Consider the following 22114-nt stretch of genomic DNA (forward strand, 5'->3'; position numbering starts at 1 on the left):
GATCACATGTTAGGCATTTTTCATACGTTCCAAAGGCAACGAGCGTGAGGGACATGATCCATTGGCAATTTTATGATTACCATGGACTTCAAAGTTTCGCTATGCCTTGAGTGGCAGCATTGGTGCACAAACAACACTCCCTCGGAGGCTTTTTCTGAGCGAAAGGCAAATGCACTGAGTCACAAGGTCCTCGTTCGCTCCAAATGGCATTATTTGCTGTCCAGGCAGAAGCCTGCTGGAAAACGGCCAGCGCAAGTTAAGGCCGCGCGACACAACGGCGACTTCTCATTTCACGGAAATGTGCATAATTGCATCATCTGGATCTCAAGATGCTGCAAACGCTGTCAAGATGACCACGTCAAGACGTTTTGAGCAGCTCACGTAGTGGCGTACGGCCATCGCGATACTGACGTCTGAACCGCAAACATGAAAGGAAGTGCGCAGGACAATGCTCCTGCGGAAAAGGTCACAAGGCTATTTGGTCAACTTGGATGGAATGATATTGAAGGGCTTTGACCGCCGTGGCGTCATGGTTACTGACCTGACAGAAAATGCCTAAGTGCATCTAAGGAAGAGGACTGTGAAAACTGACAATGCGAGAACTGGAACTTTTTTTTTTTTGAAGGGCTAGAGAATGCCTCGGGGCATGACAGGAGCAGAACAAGAGATGGTAAGATAGAAGACTTGGCTGACATGTTCTTGGCCATCTGCCGTGATGCCTGCCCTGACCATTTGAGGATCAATTCAAGTCCGGTGTTATTCTATCACCGTCTGTGACTCTGTGTTTCTAATAATTCTCTGTCATCTCCATCCAGTCGGAAATATACTATCTTTCATCTTTATAGATTGGTTTTCTGATGATCCCCAGCCTCGCGGAAGCCCGTTTTGTCTCCTTGACAATGGAGCTTTGTCACGGCGATAGTCAATAAGAGGCAGATTTAGTCAACTCTCTCTGGAAGATGCACAGCTCCTCACTTTCATATGTTCACCCTTCATCTCTGACGGAGTGTCACAGAGTGGGGATTTTTTTTAACTGCGAGGAAGAGGAAAAACAACTTCCAGCATTTCCCCCTCCTCAACTACTCAAACCTTAATCCTCAATGAATGCATTTGCGGTGTGTACATCCCGCTTGTGCATAATACATATGTGTTTGTACTGGCGAGAAAGACAATCTGGCACACCATTTGTAGTGCGAGAGGCAGCTTACTGCGAGACATTTTTGTCATTTTGGCTTGGGCGGGCCCAAATGCATCTCACCCTTGTTGAAAATCCAAAAGGGGAGTCCCATTTGTGAAAAGTGGAGTGTCTTTTTCTCCCCTGGCAGCTCACTTTCTCCATCCCTGCCTTCCTCTCTTTGCCGTCTTGTGAAGGCTCAGGTGACTAAAGGGAGTTTATCATTCTGAGAATTGAGAATTGAAGACTATTTGGAGATGAGATGGCAACCCCGCTGTGTGTTTGTATGAGGCTGATTGAATGATGGTGAGCATATGTGTGTGCGCGCGTAAATTTAGTTCCTGGCCCACATAGCTTTCATGAGGTACTCATCGAGATCTGTCTCGTTTATCACCAAGGAAAGCGTCTGGAGTTGGTTAAAGGAGATTTCACTGTGAGCGCAGCTCTTCAAGGAAACATTTCAGTTTGAAAAATAAATAAATCAAATTAAAAATGCCGTATTGTTCAAGGTACTGCACCGTGTTAAAGATTAATTTATGGCTAGTGTTTGTTAATTTAAAAAAAAAATACATTGGAAGCGGACCTGGGGGGGAAATAATCATCACATATTAAATCGCAATCAAAATATGGAGGCAATTTGATTATTTACAAAAACCTTCAGCCCTGTACCTCAGTGTGCGTACCCTTGGCCTACAGGAGCTTTCTTTGCCATGAATTCTCTCTCACACTCCAGCTGAATCTCAACAAATTGACCGGCCCCGCTGACACCACCACAATGGGCTCTTTAGTGTGAAAACAATCATGTTGCGGCACCGTGGCACCAAGAAGAAAGCCAGGAGGAAGAAAGGGTGGGAGATTAGAAGAAGGAGAATGCGGGTGAGGTAGGGGTTAGAGACTGACAGAAAGGCAACGCAAAGTCATTTGGAATTCACAGACAGTGTTTGTCACGTTTGTGTCTGATCTTGCTTTGAATTCCTAAACACTTTGACTTGTACTGCTAAACTCCTTTCTTCTCCTCTTACTCTTTGAATTTTCAAGTTCATCTCCTGGGTGATTGTTTTTTTGTGTTTTGTTTTTTTTAACCAAGCTCTTCTCGCCAGAATCGGTCCACTGGTGCTTTGAGATAGTTTAATTGGTTCTTTGTCCATGCTCGTTACTCCAAATACTTGTCTCTCAAATCATCTTTTCCAATTCAAATAAAGAGAAACGCTATTGATCTGTTCCAGCCTTCTAAACCAAACAATTTTTCAAACTTGTATTTTATCGAAAATATCATTCCATAATATTTGATTTTATACAAATCAAACAGCAATGACAATTAACAGAACTCGAACTCAGTGAGATGAACAATAACGCTCGAGCTCTTCTCTGAGCTCATCAGTACAGCACTAATATAAGAGAATATGACTGTGATGTGAGTACTGTAATAGTGACTGCCTAAATGTTGACGAATCTGTTGCGTCAATTTGTACGAACCATTTCAGTATTTATCAAACTGAAGCTTATTGTACGAACACTTTGCCGGAGAAGCATCGCCGGCACAAATGCTACACAGGGGCTAAATTCCACCATGTTTTGACTGCAATCTTTCTCTCTCTCTCTCTCTCTCTCTCTCTCTCTCTCGCTCTCTCTCTCTCCCACACACTTTTCAATCTACATCTTCTCTTTTGCCGTCATGTGAGAATTGGATTCCTGTCCAAACTATGCACCAACATGAGCATCCCTCAGAGAGGTGACCGTCAAAGAGCAATGCAAGGAGGAGGCGATGGGAGTATTCCTTTTCCCTGACTGAATTTTATTCAGTGGAAATCATGAAATATACATGAGCGCGGCAAGGGCTAAGGCCACAAGGCCGCATGGGTGCACTGCATTAAGAAGGTTTGTCCGACTTGAACAGTTATTACATGTCGTTATTGTTGCCAAATCAGAGCGGTCCGATTATGTGATACATATTTTAGTTTGTGTGCTTCGGCGACACAAACGGGGGGATTGAGGGGGAGGGGCGCTTGTATTTGACATTGATTGACGCCGCTTATGTCCCCGAACAGCCTTTGGATCATGTTTGGAGTGTCAGTGCCAGGGTACTGCGGTGCGACAATTTGTTGGAGCACATGGGTGGGCTCGTATGAGAGGGCGACAGGGAGAAATAAAGAGCCTGCGTGCTACATACGTTTTTGCGCGTATCCATGCATGGGCTGGTTGAGCAAATACAAGTTGCAAAAACAGGCTTTCTGTGCTTTCATTTCCACGTGGTGGTGCCTCTTTTTATTCGAGTCAAAGCACCTGACATGGGTTGTAATTATTAATGGCCACGGGCAACATCCTTCCGTTATTATTCTGTCAACTCATAAAAGTTTTTCCTTTGCATGCAAGTTTTTTTTTTTTTTTTTTTTTTTAAACCGGTTTCACACAAACATCAGATGAGGTGGTTGAGAAAAGTACAAGTAAAAGCAATTTTAAAACGCTCTCCAAATCCGTCACAGTCAATGCTCGAACAGCCGCGGCCAAGAGCCTCCATATTTGCCGAGTAACAACACAACATCTTGAGGCACGACGCGCACGGTCTCTCAATCCGCCTTGAAACACAGATGCTCCATTTTGATGGTCCGTTGAGTTTCAAAAGTATAAATTGACTATATTAAGTATAATTGACAACTATGCACAAAATGGGTTCCGGCACTTCATGCTGGTTTTCTGTCCAGTAGGTTGATGTCATCTTTGAAAGGGAATTCAAGCTATGATATGTCAGCTACGGTATGTTAAACATCACATTGAAAACTATTTGTGATGTCAAAGGAAAAAAAAAAGCATCGCTTTGTGGAAACGGATGTGCACACAGGCAGAAAATATTTGAAGAACAAAGCAACTACATTTTCTGCACACATTTTTGCATGAGTCAATGCAAGAAATGTCTTTCAAGGTGAAGGGGGGAGGACGGGGGGATGCAAGGCCCAAGTGGTCGACAGCATTTACGACCCAAAGCCACTTGTTGCACATTCGGTCCCTGATCGGTCGTCAATAGAGTCACACGAAAACATTCCTCTTGGGTGAAGAGGACACTTAAGGTTTTATCGATACAGACGCCTTCATCAGTTCTGCTCGGTGCGAGTCACACATTGAATCCTAATCAGTGGTACATTCTGGAACAATTCTGGCCACCCTGTTTCTCAGATCTTAAATGATGTCTTATTATCTCACGCTAGATACAATCTCGAGAAAAGGGAAAGCAGTGGGGTGGAACCCAGCGCCGCATGCTCATTTTTACAGTTTTTCTGTCACGAGTGATTCATCGTAATACAGGAAGGAAGGAATCGTCTTTCTTATTGCTTTCTTTTTTTATTTTTTTTAGTCCTGGAGAAATTCGGCCTTTGGTGACAAATAATCAACAAAGCACAATGTCGAAACATCATGCCAGCTGCGCCTTTTCTCTAAAGGAGGGTGGTGGGGGCATGTCGATGAAAAACGGAAGCTTCCCGAACATCTTGTGTGTCAGGGACTGTCATGTCAAGAGTTTGATCCGATGAGAATATTGTAGAGCAACGAAGAGGGAGTTCAAATGATGCAAGAAGTCAATAATGAGCTTTACAGCAAAAAGATACGCTGCTGTCATTTGAGTCAAGTTAAGAGCGCCCGTGTTTGGAACAGACGTGCCTTGTCTGATTCCAGAATGTGTCGCCACTAAAAGGCACCCAAGCTTACGGCAGGCTCACAAAGATTCGCCATTGATGAATCGCATACCGCTGTTTGTTTCATGTCTGCAGTCTATTATTACGATGATTCTTATTACAGTCAATTTTTTTGAATGTGCACAGCCAAGTACTGTAATAAGACGGAATATTATTTTATGTTGGCTGTCTTGTTTGCCCATCGTCGTGAAGCGCAAATTGATTTGAAGTCATTGCACGAAATGCAGCCAAGGGCTAGTGAAGCAAAGCAAATAAATGGACTAACAAAATGGGTTTGTGTGACAACGCCCTCATCAATTCAATATTTCATCATTTTTTGTGTGTGGTGTGAAATTGCACCGACACCACAGCCGTGTAAGATAAATGATCCGAGATTGTCAGGACAGCGACAGCGAGACTGTTAGCCTGATAACAATGTGCTAAGATCGCGGCTAAAATTAATCCAGGTGTGATTCACAATACTGAACAAGAAATCTCGGGCATTGTTTGACTAACTCAACAGATTTTGCAGCGGTGGTGAAAATGTTACACTAATCGCCACAAATGACTCACTAAATCACCGCTTTTTTTTTTTTCTTCCTCAGAATGGGTGAGCTGCTGTTTTTAGCAGTCAGACTTTCACGCTACAATCATCCATTTCATTTGCGCTGGCAAAACAAACTAAGATATCATGAACGAGGCAGTGGAGAGAATGAAAAAAAAAACAATAAGAGGGGATCAAGGACGTAGGCGGTGATTGTGATATTGCCTAGCTGTTGAATTCTCCACCCCCCCCCCCAAAAAAAAGATGAGATGTATGTTTCAATTACAGTAGATGCGGAGGGAAATATTACCACATATGAACTCATGAAATCATTTTTTTTCTTTTCACATTTTATACTGTGAAAATCATACATTTTTAAGCAGACGGATTATGTGATAATGACCTGCTAATTGCAAAGCCGCAGGTAGTGGCTCTGGGCCCGATGAGACCTTTCGTAGCACCTCTATTAAAAAAAAAAAAAAGAATGCGCCTCTAACCTTTTCCTTCACTGTCATTAGAAGACAATTGATAGCCAAGCCCCGGCATCCTCCATTAGACGCCATCGTGGAATGACATTTCCCTCAAGTCTTGTCAGCGTCAGCTTTTGGTGCACATAAAAATCGACAGAGATGCGCAAAATAATGTTCTCGCCCAGCCAATATTTTCTCCCTTTGATTTGCAGGAATAAGTGTAATGTGGAACAAATTCCATGAAGCACTCACATGGGTGATTGCCAGGCTTGGGCATGAGCATCTATTCCAAATGCAATTGCTTCTAATAGGAAATCTTTGACTATTATAATTACAATAACATTAATATACATGTCAAATGAAATCAACATTTTGGAACTCATTTTATGCTTTCAGAACTGAAATTACAGTACTTTGTAATGCATTCTATGGAGCAGGAATTGTACTGACTAGTCAACTAGTCTACTAGTAGTCTTTACTACGCCACAATGGTGTTTAGCGGGTGATGCCGGCCAAGTTTCCCCTTTTTGGCCAGGTCGTCCGAAACGTTACTTGGTTATCCCAGTGTCAAGCGCACTGGATTTTTACTCAGGTTGAAAATCCCATCACGCCACAGCGACAGTGACTAGTTCAAGTCGACTTTCATCGCATTGGAGTCAAAATGCAAAATACAAATCTGAAGTGTAACCCTATGTAGTCATTCTCTCTGTAGTCCAAATATGCACAACATATGCAAATGAAACTGCCACATTTGCTTTTTATCTTAAAGAAATTAATTTTGAAGCTGCAAGAGAGAAATGAACACTTTTGCCAACTCATAAACCGCAGCCAAATGATAAGAGATGTCCTACTTGGAGAATCTACTATCTGATGTTTGAAAGAGGACTATTAAAAATGTATTTCCCTTCCCTCTTTTAGGAGCTTCCTGCAATTACTCCACGGGTTAAAGATATAGCAGTTTAATTTCTTGCCATCCTGGGTTTAAGTCCTCTCGTACCTGTATGCGCATAGGCATGCACACGCACGCATGTACACACAGGCACACGCACACATTTTATCTGTCATCTTTGAATAGCAGATGGCTGCTCTCCGGCACCACATGGCCAACACTCGGGAGATGAGGGGAGTTCTTTCAGGAGAAAATTACTTTCAATCTGCTGTAGAAACTGCAGCTCCTCCTAATCTTTTTTTTTTTCCCCACCCATCAACTCAATCTCACTTTTGCCTCCAAACCACAACTCACGATGAAGTGCGACACTCGCCCTATATTGACATTGTCTGCCGTAGCTTATGTTGTTTATTATGTAGATATGCTGCATCTAATTAACATGTCAAACACAAGGTTACAACGTCAGATTATTAAAACAGCGCACGGCAGCGCAATTGAAGACTGCTTAACTTTCGACTGCACATGATTAAAATGTGGTAAACCGACGGAATGTTCGATACTCCCCCCCCCCAAATATTCAAATGACATATGTTAGGATAATACATTTCATATGTTAGGATAATACATTTCACACGAGTACAAACCAATGGATGTGTCTGAATTAATTGGGTCCAAAGGATTTTTTTGTTTCCTGGGTAGCTGAGAATTGCAGCTCATAGCCTCGCTCTCTTGATTTCAGACAAAATACACAAACGCGCGCGAGCACACACACACGCATTTCTATGGAAAGTCACATTCATTATTCACAGTGGAAGTCAGTCTGTGTGGGGTGGAGGGATATGGAACAGCAGTGGGAGAAACGGGTCGATTATATTAGTGGTCTTTTTATGGCTCAACTGTGCGATTCCATTCAGTTGTGATGGGCTGCATTCGATTAGATTAGATTAGACAACCTTGAAGTCGACATTTTGTCATTGCAATTTGGTGTGACGTATGAAAATTAAAGCATGAGACTTTTGAAGGCGAAAACAATCTGTTGCCAGAAGAAAGTAATGGAAATGGAAATGCCATCCGAGATCAGACTGTTGACATCAGAAATCGTATGTTGGTCTTGAGGAGCTTTGCTGAAACTATTGGGGAATATCCCATTCCGTTTAGCAACTAAAGTTAAAAGGAATGAATTGGACAGAAGCCGAGACAAAACAAGCATCATACTATTACTTCCTTACGAATAATGCATATTATGAACAGGGTCCATGGCTTTGAATGGTTGGATGGATATCTAGCTAGCTAGTGAGCTAGCTAAAAATCCCTACATGGATAAGGCAAGATATTTTCATTCTAAAAATACTTTGTGAGTTTGAAATTGTACTAAAATTGTGTGAGAAGAGGCTCAATGTCCACTTCCACACTTTGAGATAATAGCGCTACTTGAATAGAAAGGAAAAAACTGTTGCGGTTGAAACCGCTGTTCATTCATCGGCACTGGTACTCACAATGTGGAGCATGATGTAGTCACCCAGGCGCGGCGCACTGTCGATGCGGACGAGAATGCCGTCTTTGATGGTGGTGCTAAAACCTACCGCCAGCCGGTCCGTCCGCGTGCTGGGCCTTTCGTTGTTAGGCCACGTGTATGTGATCAGACCGCCTCCTTTGCCGAAGATGTAGGTGGTGCCGGCTGTGGAAACACAAGGACAACACAAAGCCGTGCTAAGTACAGTTGGGCAAAGCAGCATTTCTTCAAATCAGTCCGTCACCACCTCTTGAGCGATTCCACCATCCGCTTCATCTATCTACGGCCAATCCAACTGTAAATAAATGCCCATCCTTGGGAATGGCAGGCATTTGAGCCAGACCCGAATAAATCTCCCCAAGCTCATGGATCATACAGTCGATATGAGATAAGGGAGTACAGTCACTGGCTTAAGAAATGGAGAAACAGTTGAAAATGAGAAAACCTTGCCTGGTTGAACTTGACAACATTGGAACCAGTAGAGGGAGACGGAACGAAAGCATTCAGTTTGATCAAGCTTTCCCTGAAGCATCACTTTTCGATTGTCGCGTTCTTTTTTTTCATCTTTTTTTATCACGACATTAAATGAGGAACTTTCATTTTTATCTTTGATGGTTGGAGTTATTTCCGAAATACTCCGAATCTACATCAAACATAATCCTCGAGCCACTTCATCCATGTCGTCTACATTTGAGCAATATAAAGCCTCTCACCTGCCTTTAAAAAAAAAAAAAAAACAAAAACCTCACCATCTGTTTACGCAAACAAAGAAAAAAAAATTGGACAGTTGTATTGACCAACTGGATTTTTGCATCAATGTTTTTATTTTTCGTCCTCCTCAGTGTTACCCTCACAATTTCACGCCTTTCCAAGTCACCTAAACATCTGCTTTGGCCCTGTGATGGGCGCCCGGCTGTCTCGTTTCCCCGCCCCATGAAGCAGCCGGCAGTGTGCTCCGCGGCCCGTAACACCCCAGAGACCACGTAAACATATGGAGGAGGGCAAGTAAGACAGAGTTGCAGCTCCATCCACCAGACGACTGTCTGTTTGCCCGCAGACGTGCAAACAGGTCAGGATTTTGCAAACCTCAGGAGTCAGAAATGCAAATTGCAAGCCCGTGTCGTCTTCGCTCAAACAAAACGTCCTCAAGTGGGCTGCAAACAACTGCTTGCCGGATTGTAAGGAACAAATCCACGAGGCGAGCAGACGCTTCCTCGGTAAATAGAACTGCGGCGGTTACTCACTGGCATTTCTGTAATTGTAGCAAATGTTTGTTTTGTGCATCACCTGCTCAAAATAGCCCATTTCCTGAACGGCAAAGCATCTTGGCGAAAACACGGCTGCTGCCAGACGGACGGCAGAGAGCAGCCTGCAGCCACATTGCGACGGATGTGGCCCTCACTGTCTCGTCGCCTCAAATTTCCTCTTGCCAAAAGAGTTTACACCGACGCGCGATGCGCCTCCCCGGCAAACTTCCCAATCACATCTAGCACACGCTCTTTTTTTTCTTTCTTTTTCTGGAGGGGGAGACGAAGAAGACGAGCGGCAAAGATACGAGCACCCCAGGGAGCCAATTATCACACTGAGATTTACTTAGCGTTTCTGGAGGACAATGTAGGAAGGCCCGGAACACACGCAGGAAGCCACACACACAAACTCGTGACGCACACAAGCGAGGCGGGCGGGCGGGCGCATGGCGGCACAAATGCGCATTGTGACGCTCAAGCATGAAAAGTGTGCAAACACGTGCACACGCACACCCCAGTGAGGACACGATGCCCTCTCAGATACAATCCCTGATGGCCGACGACGTCCGCAGATAAGCAGACAGTGAACCCGAGATCTGCAAAAACGTGGCGACTTTGCCTTCTGCTGGACCCACGTCGCAGCGGAAATTTTCCACCGAACCGCATCATTTTCAGGTATTCACTCACGACGCTACCCGTAGTTGCTTTCGTTGCTCATGAGCGTGGCCTTTCTATTGCCAGAGCGAAATATTCAAACTCTCCCGTCTGATGCATTCAAACCAGCAGCCTTTCAAAAGCCAAAATGCAACACGATAGATGTGAAAAAGTGTTACCGTAAAAAGATTTGTCTATGTTTCAGAAGGAATGGTCCTCTTCATCTTAAATAAGATCATTTGAAATATAGGCGCTCCATTTATTGGAGCATATTTGTACATGGAAGAGTGAAATCCAACCCAAATCAAATTGTGCTCCATTCAGCAGCTATCTTGAAAAATGAATGCCACACAATGCAGTTTTGTTTTGTTTTTTTTTGCCCTGCTATCACCCAAAATAATTGCTATCGGTCTACTGCCTCTCTGTGTGGAGCTGTGATTCATTGCATCTGCGCTTTGCCTCCATTTGGAGACTCTTACTATAGGAGGAACACTTCAGTCAAAGTCACGGCCTCTATTCTCCAAGCGGACCCGTGGGGCACCGAAGACCGGGCTGAAGGTCAGGACACCTATCCGCAGAACAGAACCGCGTTCTGTCCTTTAAAGACCCTTTGCCACACAATTCCGCTACATAGCAGAGTGATGAATTAATAAAGTAGCAGACAGAGAGAGACGAATGGTGGAAACTGACAGCTTTTAGGAGGACGGATAGAACAAAATATATTCACCCTGTTTCAATAACGGACCTCGAAAATAACTTAAAAATGCATCCTGCAGTTTCTCAAACGATTCCAGAAGAAAGCGGATAGAAGACACAACGGTGCAGAAATTACGGCGTCAGCATCGCTTCAACAAAAGCGTCGCACTCGAGCCAAAAACCGGAGAAGAGATTCCTGTTCCGCATGTTCGACGCATCCCTGGTGGATCCAATTGAGACTATGAATGGGCATGTGAGCACATTCCCGCTTCACTGCCAACGTGTGAAACAGCAACGCTATCCATCAGCGGCAAAAAGAGAGGCAAGCAGATGCTACGGGACACATTTGTTAAAAGCGGCTAATCGCTCCGGTCCAACCCTCTCAATCAAAGGGTAATAAAGACTTCTGTTTGGAAGCAGCTGGCCGCGTTGCTGGCCAGCTACAAAGTCTGTACGGGGGAGGCTGTGACGCGTTGACGTATATTACAGAAAGTATGTAATGTCTTTTTACGCAAGTGCATCTCCAAAGAAAAGAATTTGGTCTGGATGACGCCATTCAGATGAATTGGCTTTTCGGTCTATTCTTCCTCATCATGCTCACACCGCAGGGGATGAAAAATGAACAGAAATGAGATTTGATGTGGTCAAATTTGGGAGGCATTTAAAAAGAAGGGAGGAAAGAGCGCCGGCCTCCTGTCACGCTCCACGCGCGGGCAATTATCGGGCTTGTTGTCCGCGACGCAATAAACAGAAAAGAACAGTTGACAGAGGAGACGCAACGCAAGATAGTGAGGGGCGTAATCACCGGGAATCATCTCCATTTTACAACCTCCTATTTCATAATTCATATTTGCAACTGTTGCCTCTCCCTTCGGGGACAGAGTGAGGGATGGCGCCGATGGGCCGAGTGGCTTTTGCTCGGCGTGTGCAAATGATTTCACGCTTTAATAGAATTTCAACAATATACACACTCCCAAACTTGATTTTGTCCAGAGTTGGGTACGTGCGCCATTCGTCGCCGTGTGATGTGATGGATGAATGGCACTGTGGTATGATTAGTGTCTTTGGAAAGCGAGAAACAGGAAAGCCTTGAATGATTTACGCTGTCCGTTTCTTCAATATAAGAAGCTTGAGTAAAAGCCCCATTGAATGGATTGACACAAAGGGGGGGGGGAAAAAAACGAAATGTGAAAAAGTGAACGGACAGATTTGCCCTTAATATAGTTCCAAAGGAGACTCAGTCCGACTCGGGTCATTATTTGAGCCCCTAACATGACCAAAAAAATAGCAGAAGTGACATTTTTGCTAATGTAGGTTGAAGTCACATTGCGGTTACTTCTCGGGCGCAGAGCTGCAGGCCGGCAGGCTTTTTGACAAACCAACACTTTATCCAAGTAAAAATGTTTCTGTTTTAGGGCTCCCGAACACGCACACGCCCCAACTGTACTCAGTTGCGTCCCGGGAAAGTTTAGAAACAGGTGCCGGGGATATTTGGTGGCCGTGTATCATCAAAGGCCACACGAAAAAGTCTCACAGACTCAGGATGTTGGACCCTTTATAAAATGAGATGACACATCTCAAGGGGGAACTTCTTATTTGCGTGCGGGGAAAGCCTGTGCACCTACCATGTCGTCACTCTCGCGTTACAGCTGCAGATTAGTTCAATTATCAGATTTGAAAGGAGGCTCTTGAGTTTTTGTTGAAAAAAAAAAAAATTCATGGATGACAAAGTTGCTGATGAAGCCAAACGTTTAAAAGAAGAAAAATTCTGACACGTGGTGTCTTCCAATATCAAATGAGTCAAATGTTTTTTCATGAGCATCACAGTTAAGTCCAGAAAGTGTGTTTTTGATTCTTACCATGGTACTGAAGTTTCAAAGTGAGGGAAACATTGAAGAAGAAAAAAAAAAAAAAAATTCTTGCAGGAAATAAATCGATGTCGAAGTATTTTTTTTTCTTTCCCAGGCAGAACGAGCTCAAAACGGATTGTGAGGATAACTCTCTTCATAGCAAATGCAACATGCGGCAAAGCTCCGGCAGCTTCTTGCTTGGGTTGCCAAGCAGCACCGGCAGCCAGAGGGATCGCGCGGGCCGCCGGGCAGCGGCCCCATTCGCCGACTCAAGTCAAAACTGTTGACAGGAGCATTTGTGCGACGTTAAGTCGAGAGAAACTTCTCTCCCGCTGATTTAATGTGAACAGTTAGTGCTATCGTTAGCATACTCTCCATTAGGCACAACATTTACACCTATCTGGCGCCACTGAAAGAAACATTTATCCCGCATCAAGTTGCGCTGGATGGTGAATGTGAGAAAGACAAAAATTCAATCGACAGTTCCTTATATTATCAGCCGACCTTATTTTCTTGACTGTAGACAACTTAACTCGCCCTCCTATTGTGTTATCCGTGTTTTTAACAGTCTAATGAAGTCAAGCTCCAGTGGCTCGGAAAGCAGAAGGTACACCAAAGAGGATTTCAACAGACAGGCTAGGAGGGAGGGAAGAAAGGGTGATTCCGAGATGCACGCGCCATTCGAGGATACAAAGAAAACCTGTCTGCTGCCGTTAACGCGGCGGCAGGTAGAATTATTCCGCAGAGCGATAACAGGGATGAAAGCAAGTGAGAGCGCTCAAGTCACAGATGAGCACAGACAATGGAAAGCAGCAAAGGCAGGCGGGCCAGCGTCATCTGGAGGTGGCTCAAAGACACTCTTTGTCCGGCTTGGGCATCTGCAAAGCAATCCCTTAAAGCTGACTGACATTTCTTTCCATTCCCCAAAAATATACTGTACATTCTGTTGATTTTCTTTCAAAAATTGGGGACAAAAGTTTCTCCCCTGAATTCCTCTCTTTCATAATGCATGAGAACGGGAGGGAGAGCGTGCGAGGCATATCGCTTGAGAGACAGATCACCCCCAAACCCTGCAGAGGATTAGGCCAAGAAGATCCCCTCAAGAATAAGGCATTCAAAGATGGCTCAGACTGGAAGCGTCGTTTATAATTGAATCTTCCCTGGAGGATGTTGGGGCCGGTTAAGACTCCATTTTTCATACTTTCCCTGTTTGTCTTGACGAGGGCCGACCGACCGAAAGGCCTGCACCAAATAACATCGCACCAGACAACAATTCCATCCCCCCCCAAAAACTCAAGCTCAATATATTGAGTATATATTGACTCGCTGAGAAATTTTCACAAACGTTACGGTCCCCAAAAAAAGCAGCTCCATATCACCGTGGTCCAACGTGGTTTCTGGACTGGTGCTTTGCAGCACACGGGGGAGGTGAAGCTACAGATTGCTGGCAATTTGGACCCGCTGCAACTAAAAGCTAGCAGTAAATAATGGCGAGCGGAGGAGGACAAGACAATAAAGCTGCCGTGATTCATTAGATTTAGGCGTCCAAATGTTTTGATCTGTACTCGATTTGGCTTAAATGAAGTTTATCTCCCTCGTCGGACAACAATAATCTCGAATAACCTTCATGTCCAATGTTAGATGAAGGTCATGCGTGAGAACCCTAGCGAAGGCTCAACTCTTCTACCGAGGCAGATAGCATCGCAGAGTCATTTTTCAGCACATGTCAACAAGCCGCTGTGGCAAATGGATTTTGACATTTGCCTCAGATTGGCTGTGCGCGGAATGTAACGAGCCAGAAAAGATTGACTCTTTGTCAAAGCGACTGCCACATTTACACCGGGCAGCCGTCTCAAGCATGTGCTGGATGCTACAAAGTCGTTAACTGGTCTTCATTTCAAAACACACCGAGAAAGCACCTCTGGAACATTTTTTTTTTCACCTCTGTCCACCTCAAATTGTCTCAGATATATATATTGTTATTATCATCAGTAGTAGTAGTCTCAGCTAGTTTGGAAAGTTGAGCTCCATGCTAACTCCTGCAAAGCTTGCCAGTAGTCTGTTCATTACAAAAAGAGGCACTGAAAGAGTTCGATCCACTCAGAGATTCTCCCATCCAATAAAATTAACATACCAATGAACCAAAATACCAATGAACTGATTAATCCGAATAATGATGTGAAGAATCCTACTGCTCGATGGCAACAGGGCCCGTGCAAGCGGATTAGAAATGTGCGGACAGCGCGTGCCATGAATGGCAACGCTTGACATGCTTTCTGCGGGGTCCGTTCCGTTTCTTTTTATGGCCGCAATGAAAATTAAGACTAATGACCACGTATCGGCACTCGTCTCCTTATGGAGTGTGGCACCATGACAACTTAAATTGTAACCTGGGAAGTATGATCTCAAACAGCAGGAGACGTTATGGACAGGCTTTTACAGCGGAGTGAGTGACACTCAGACCTGCGGCTGGCTGTTGATGTGCAGAGCAAACATACATGGCACAGAGGCAATTAAAAGAGAAGCCAATAAGGAAGTTGCAACGTCAAATACGTTCAGGGCGACGGTATCGCTTGTGCATCAACACCACGGAGGTCGTTAGATTCGTTGTTATCACCACACCTTGCTCGTAACGGCGGTGAGATGTTTTGGAGCTCATTTTGTGTTTGAACATCTATTGATCTAAAGGACTGGCTTAGCTGAAGTTGCTGCGGTAAAGTTGGGAGGGCTCAGTGGAATTGGGAGGGCATTGGGTTGGAACGAGCCGGCCACTCAATATCTTTGCCTAATTAAGGGCCAAATACAAAGCTCACTTTGTCCAAGTGAACACGAGAGAGAGAGAGAGAGACAGAGAGAGAGAGAGAGAGAGAGAGAGAGACAAAGATTTGCTGATGCTGAGGGAGGTTAAAACGCTGCTGATGCTGCTGCCAATAAAAAAAAAAAAACTTTTTAGGTGAATAAACTAGTTGGATGTAACAATTCATGGTAGCAAGTCTCCAATATGTACAATGTTGTTATAGTGATGAACCCATGTTTCTTTATTTGTGTATTTATGACCATGCCAGTCTACGAGCTCCTCATCAATTAGCCATTTTTCCAGGTCCAAGTCACAGCAGTGACGCTTCATCAAACACCCCGAGCTGAAACCATTTCACCGGTTGAATAAAGTATGATGGCGGCAAATTAGACAAGCCAGCATGTTGCAAGGAAACCTGGAAGGTCCCAAGTGCCTCGTCACCCGATTTCTAGTCACCTTCCCTTATGGGCCTGTCTTCCTAACTCTATTTTTCCACAATAGTTATCTCAATTCCAGCCAGCTCCGGTTGCTCGCTTTGAAGATGTACTTAGCTGCACTGACGCGAAATTTAAAGCAAGTGATGGCCGCCTACAACAGCTCATGAAAGGCAAAAGAAATCTTGCTCTCCGTGTGAGCAAAACGGGTTGGGGGTGGGGGGGGGCGAGGGCTTGTTGCAGGGCTATGGGCAGTGGGGACTCGAGGCAGAAGCTTACTTCAATCCTTCAGCTGCGCTTAGCACACATTTTAGCTCACACAGCGCACGAAAATGAGCAAAACGTCACGAACGCTAATTGTGAGGTGCGCCAACATTCTCGCTGGACATTTGCCACAAATACATTCAATGGTGCGTTGAAAGATTCACTGACAGAATAACAAACCTTGACCTCTGCTAGCACAGATTTAACCCAATGGTCCTCCGCATCGACTGGCTCTCTTCGAGCGCTCAGAGCACCGAGGCGGGAATTCGCGACAAAGAATCTTCCCTTTAATAACTCAATATCGTCGTAGCCAGCAGTTATTGTGCTTGCCTAACATCGACCATCAATCGTTCAAGAGACGGGAACGTCTAATATGATTTCCAAGAAAATCAAGATGTAAAAATGATCATTTTACATGATGCGCGTGCCAAGGAAGTGAGCTGTGATGACAGAAATGGCCGCCGGGCCTCTTCTATCTTACAAAAGCAGAATATACGGCGCTCATCTCGAGAACTAGCCCACCTGACAAACAGTTGAAAGAAATGAGAGCGACAACATCCAAGATGTCTTCAGAACATCGATTTTTTTCTGTCACCAAAAAAAAAAAGCATAGCTTTGATCAAGCTAAACCTTTATTTTGTTGCAAGGTGCCAGTAACTGCTTCTTCAGATTGTTGGCATGTTTTTTTCTTTTTATATTATCAAGCAAGTGTTTAGCGAAGGAAAGACTTGCAATGATTACTGCCAAAAATATAACAATACCAATGTTCTCGAGTACATTAAAAAAAAAAAAAATTGAATGCACTCCTGTGACGCTACTAATCTAAAGGAATCATTTCTCATCAAGAATTGGGTCAACCTCCTCTTAATTCTAATTATGGTTTAGACAGCCGTCCCCGTCTTGCAAAAACCAAGAGGAGGAGAGTCGACTCACAAACAAACGAACCATTAAACAAACAAGCAAAAACATTTCTCCGTGTCGGATTTTGTTTTTCAGAACCTTTGGCGAGATTGCGATGCTCATCAAGGCTTCAGTGAAGGGGATTTTTCGGCATCCAAACATTTCTCTCTTTCAAGAGCGCGTCTTTTCAATTGAAGCCCGTACATTCACATAAGGGCCCCTTGAAAAATGCAACATTTATCAGATCTTGAACCTCAGCGCCCCACAGTCATGACTACGAATTCCTATCGTTGATTGCACCAGCCTCCAACTTTCCTAACAAACAACACGATCCAATTAAAGGTGGCAGGGTGAAGTTTAGACTCTGGGTGGGTCGGAGTTGTGGCTTCAAGTGTTGCTTCTTCTGCAGACCTCACACAAGCCTCATTTTGACGTTAAAAAATCGCGATTATTCAGCCAGAACACATCACAGACGACATTCATATTTCTCCTGAGACCCGGATAAATGCTTCATTCTCACACTACCAACAAATCAATAAAACATTCAGAGGAAGGCCCAAAAAAAAAAAAAAAAAGGAATCTCACAAGAACAGTGGCAGACTAGCAAAATCAGGGTTAAAATAACGTCATCTAAATTAAACTTGTTTTTAATCTACGTGGAAATTGGGGTGCATATCATCAAAATGCAACATAGTATAAAAAATGTTTGTAGGGACTGCAGCAGGACTGAGAACTATGATTTCAATGTGGGTCTTGCACAAATAAAATCATTACACATCGGATTCGATTGCCTTGATTGTCGAAAGCAACCAACAGGCACCACAAGCTGAGCGCCTGGCGACCGTCAATAAGAGATGCGCTAACAGGAGGCCTCTGGATACAGCCCGAGCTGCCGAAAGTGCTGAAAGTCAATTAGGCTGTGTGAACTTGACACAGCTACCTCAAGGTCCTGAAAGTTAAACTATTTCCTTGCTTCTTCTTCCGCTTGCGGAAATAACAGATCGATGCTTGTTGATGTGGGTGATTGAGGCAACCTCCCTCCTCGACAAATATTTCCACTGAGCACATTTCCCCTCTATGCATTCAGCACAACCTCACTTTCACTTCTATGCCACCGAGAGCCCCATTTTAATTTGTTTTTGCAACTCCAAAAAAGAACTGGAAAAAAAATGCAATTAAAAATGAAAGGTCAGATGTAAATGGAGCCGTATTTCCAGAGCGTTTCAAGAAAACTGCTCTCGCAAGGACCGACTGGGCTGAGATATCCCGCCTGAACCGATTCTGTTTTGAGGTACGCACGCTTAACTGCAGCTTTGAGTTTTGCTGCCTATTATTGTAGCACAGGCACCGCCCCCCCCCCCCCGTTAGCGCTCTGCGACAACTTTTTTCTTCCTTTTTTTGTGGCTGGCGCACGTAAAAAGTGGTTGAGAAAGAGAATGTGAGTCATCTGCAATGACGTTTTGATGAAGGCAATGAAATATGACTGAGAGAGGGACTGCCGAACTTGCACTGGAAATGAAAAAGATAGATAGCGGGTACTGGTGACAAAATGGGCTATAAAAAAAAAAAAAGCATTGCGAATCTCAGGGCCAGAGAATAGAAGCGCCGAGTAATACTTGTCAAAAGTCACACTTTTCTCTCCGGGGACACAAATTTCTGTTCTTTCCTAAAGGCCAATAGCACTCCACCTTGCCAATTATGTCCTTTCGCTAGGAGCTATGTCCCCATCCCTGACCTTTTTCATACCATTCCCAACAGACCAGACTCCGAGCCACCACTCTCGCTCTAGCACAGCATCCATTGCAGCTTTGAGAGTATAAATATTAAGGATGGGAATGATTGTTCATTTGAAACACATCGGATCACGTCGGCCTTGCATTTCCCATCTACTGGAAGACGTTCCATGCAGTAGCGGAGAAGAGGAAGAAAAAAAAAATCCAATCTTTTCTGGTAAAAAGTATTCTCAATGGTTCATGTGTTTTTTTTTTGTTTTGTTTTTTTTTTTAAATGAACTGCATACACGATAAGGAGGTCGTAATTCTGATGCCGCTTCTCTGTGCCGTCACTGAAAATGCTGCTTAGCTGTGACTTTCCCCGTCCATTTGTAAATGTGATTTGGTCAGGCAGTTTCAGGCTCCGGTGCGTCCTGATGGGCCGCTTTAGCGGCGCTCAATAACCCAATCAAATTACAGATAATTAAAACCAGAAACCAATTTAAAACCCCGAGGGTCGTTAAAAAGCGTAAACGTAGGAAATCAAGCAGATCCGTCGAAAATATTCAGACACTTCACCAAATATGCACGTTCGTTTTGTTCCTCTCCCCATCGCCTTCATCTCTATTATCGTGATGCGCTCGACGTAGGGTGGCGTTATTAAATATTTTGTCGGCTCTCTAAATACTGAACATGCTTTACAAAGCTAATGGAAAACCGCCGATCCGTCTGTAGCAGAGCTTCAGCTTTAAATTGGGTTGTCTCGGCTCGAGTCGAGAGCCGCAGGAAGATAAAAGGACCGCGTGAGGGGCCTCGATCCTCCTGCTCACGAGGTTCTCAACTGGAGGATGCTTCTGATGTCACTGATCTGCACATCGTATTCATTAACGCCGTGAGATGTGAGCCTTGGGCGTTTCTGTTTACCCGAAGACTTGACTAGCACCCAGGACCCGGTCGTACTCATGTCAGTCTGGGCCGGTTTTCCACTCCAAAATGCGTCAAACTGCGAAAGCCACGCCGCGTCGAACGCACTGAAACTCGCAACGATGACAAGCAAGCAATCCCGACTTAGATTTACTTCTGAGCATAATGTGACAGGAAAGACATGAATCCGGTGCAACAGGAAAATATGACCGGCTGTGTGAGTGTCAAACGCAGCAGTTGAACGCGATTGCGCCTCTTCACTTAATCAACAGCCCACCTAAGATTCAACACAGGCCTTTGTTATCGATTGGGCTCTCCTCGGTGGTCAACGCTGACTCTAATAATCACTCCTGTTCCCACACCAATTCCACTGTTAAAGGTCAGAGAAGACATCGCTTTCTCACTTGGAATCATTCACCGTCAAGTGCAGATAACAATTACTGATCGCTTACAGTGGTGCAGATTTACAATTGACGTAACAACCAAAAGGCGTCTCTCTCTAAACAAACAGTGTGTTTCCATTTTAATAATATGGCATCCTGTTTGATTTCTTCTTGTATGGAATTTAAGCAACCAAAAAGCACCTTTTGTTCTCAAATGAAATATGGATTGGCTGGGTGTCCGCCCCCCTGGTGCCCGAAGACGGCCGGGATAGGCTCCGGCACGCCCGCTGCACTCGTGAGGATAAGCGGATTAGATAATGGACGGATGGATCGATAAAATATTGGAAACAAGCAACAGGATCTTGTCCCCCTCCCCCCTGAAACACTTTGCTTTGCAACCTGCTGGCAAAACATTTTGCCTTCTTCTGGCTACTTCCTAAAGCACACCGCAGCTTTGACTCCCAACAAATTTGACATTTGCAAACTGTGGAGACGCCGCCTGCACTGGCACTGATACGCACATCACGACACGTCATTGGGGTGAATTATCTGCTTCTCTGTCCTACGCTCTCCAAGAGCCCGATAAGCTTTTCTCTGGACACACGACAGGGGGGCCGAGTTCATCTCTGCTGCGTGTGTCTACACGCAGTCCGGGCCAAGTGGCCCTAATTCACTCAAACTCCGTGTCTACACGCAGTCCGGGCCAAGTGGCCCTAATTCACTCAAACTCCGTCGCGAGCCTGCCGCACGCCATTAAATGCTAAAACAGGAGCGAAAAGGAGCTTGGCAGTCTGGTTCAATATGGAGAAAAGCAAACAAGAGCATTAGATATCTAAAGGAGGCAAACAATTGAGCGGTGGCTATTTATAAAGATGAATGGCTTCAGCGGGTGTGGAATTAACGAGAGCAACAACTGAGCTCAGCCCGCATCTCGGCTTTCGCAACTGTAATCTTCACCTTCTTCTGCCAGGCTCTTTTCATGTGGCTCCAATGAGATGAATCGGAGGAAAGAAACAGTGTTCCCACTCATTCAATTGGAGCGGCACATTGCGGAGTGATCACTTGTTAGTTGGACAACAGTAGCACACGCAGCACGTACAGGACTAAAATGATGGAATTTCATGTTTGGTATGACAAAAAGTTTGCCTTTACATAGATTTTATTTTGTTCATTCTTGACACTGTTTCAAACTGCCATTGAAGAATTAACAGTTTCTATAAAACTAAATTATCAGTTTAAATTTTTATTGATTATGCCCGTGGTCTGTGTGCTCGCAAATTCCCAACAAATGAATGACACCTCATAAATCACAAGTCTGGTATTTGGTTGTTTTTCCTCAAGCATGGTGGTTTTTAGTATTTAATATTAGAGGCACAATGTGAAGCATGTGATGGCTATTTTTTAACTGAGGCCCTTGTACTTCATAATTGCAAGAGAAGCGGAGGCCTTCGGATATGAATATTTAATTCTCAGCAATTAATTCCGCTAATTAATTTGTCATGTATAAAGTATCAATACATGAAACTGGAAACTTTTGCCTCAGCTTCCCTTTAAATAAAACATTTGCTCTTAGCAGCAGCCACTGGCATATTTTCCTGACTCAAAATGATTTGCTTTTATGATAAGGTATTGTGCGATTGCGTATCATTGTGCAATGTCGAAAGGTGGCCTTGGGTTGGATTTCGTGCGATGAGTCTGAAGAGCCACGTGAGACGGACAAACGCTGTGGGGAGAGGATAGCGGCACCGAGAGAGAATCAATTTCAGGGGGCGGATGCGGGAGACAGAGAGGAATGTGGCACGGGAAGAGAGTGCGCGACGGCATCGTCTATTTTAGAGCGAGTGAAGGACAGGAGAGTTGCGAGCACCAAAAAACGGTTTCGCATCCACTGTGATGATACGACGACGCGCGTCATCTCAGTCACACTCTTCCAAAACCAATCTCTCAAGAAGATTACCGCCACAAATATACACACACAAACAACACACTGCCCCCCCC

At 44.4% G+C, this 22114-nt stretch overlaps 1 protein-coding gene across 15 annotated transcripts in view; it reads right to left on the reverse strand.

The window, feature by feature from the left end:
- nrxn3b (neurexin 3b) overlaps positions 1 to 22114 on the reverse strand; it is a 215121-nt gene that overhangs the window by 46109 nt on the left and 146898 nt on the right. For all 15 annotated transcript variants that reach the window (XM_019891069.1, XM_019891081.1, XM_019891083.1 and 12 more), the window contains one exon: positions 8239 to 8420. In XM_019891069.1, the coding sequence (XP_019746628.1) occupies positions 8239 to 8420 (182 nt within the window). The remainder of the gene's footprint in view (positions 1 to 8238; positions 8421 to 22114) is intronic.

The sequence above is a fragment of the Hippocampus comes genome, unplaced genomic scaffold, assembly GCF_001891065.2.
Source record: "Hippocampus comes isolate QL1 unplaced genomic scaffold, H_comes_QL1_v1.1 scaffold174, whole genome shotgun sequence".
NCBI lineage: Eukaryota > Metazoa > Chordata > Actinopteri > Syngnathiformes > Syngnathidae > Hippocampus > Hippocampus comes.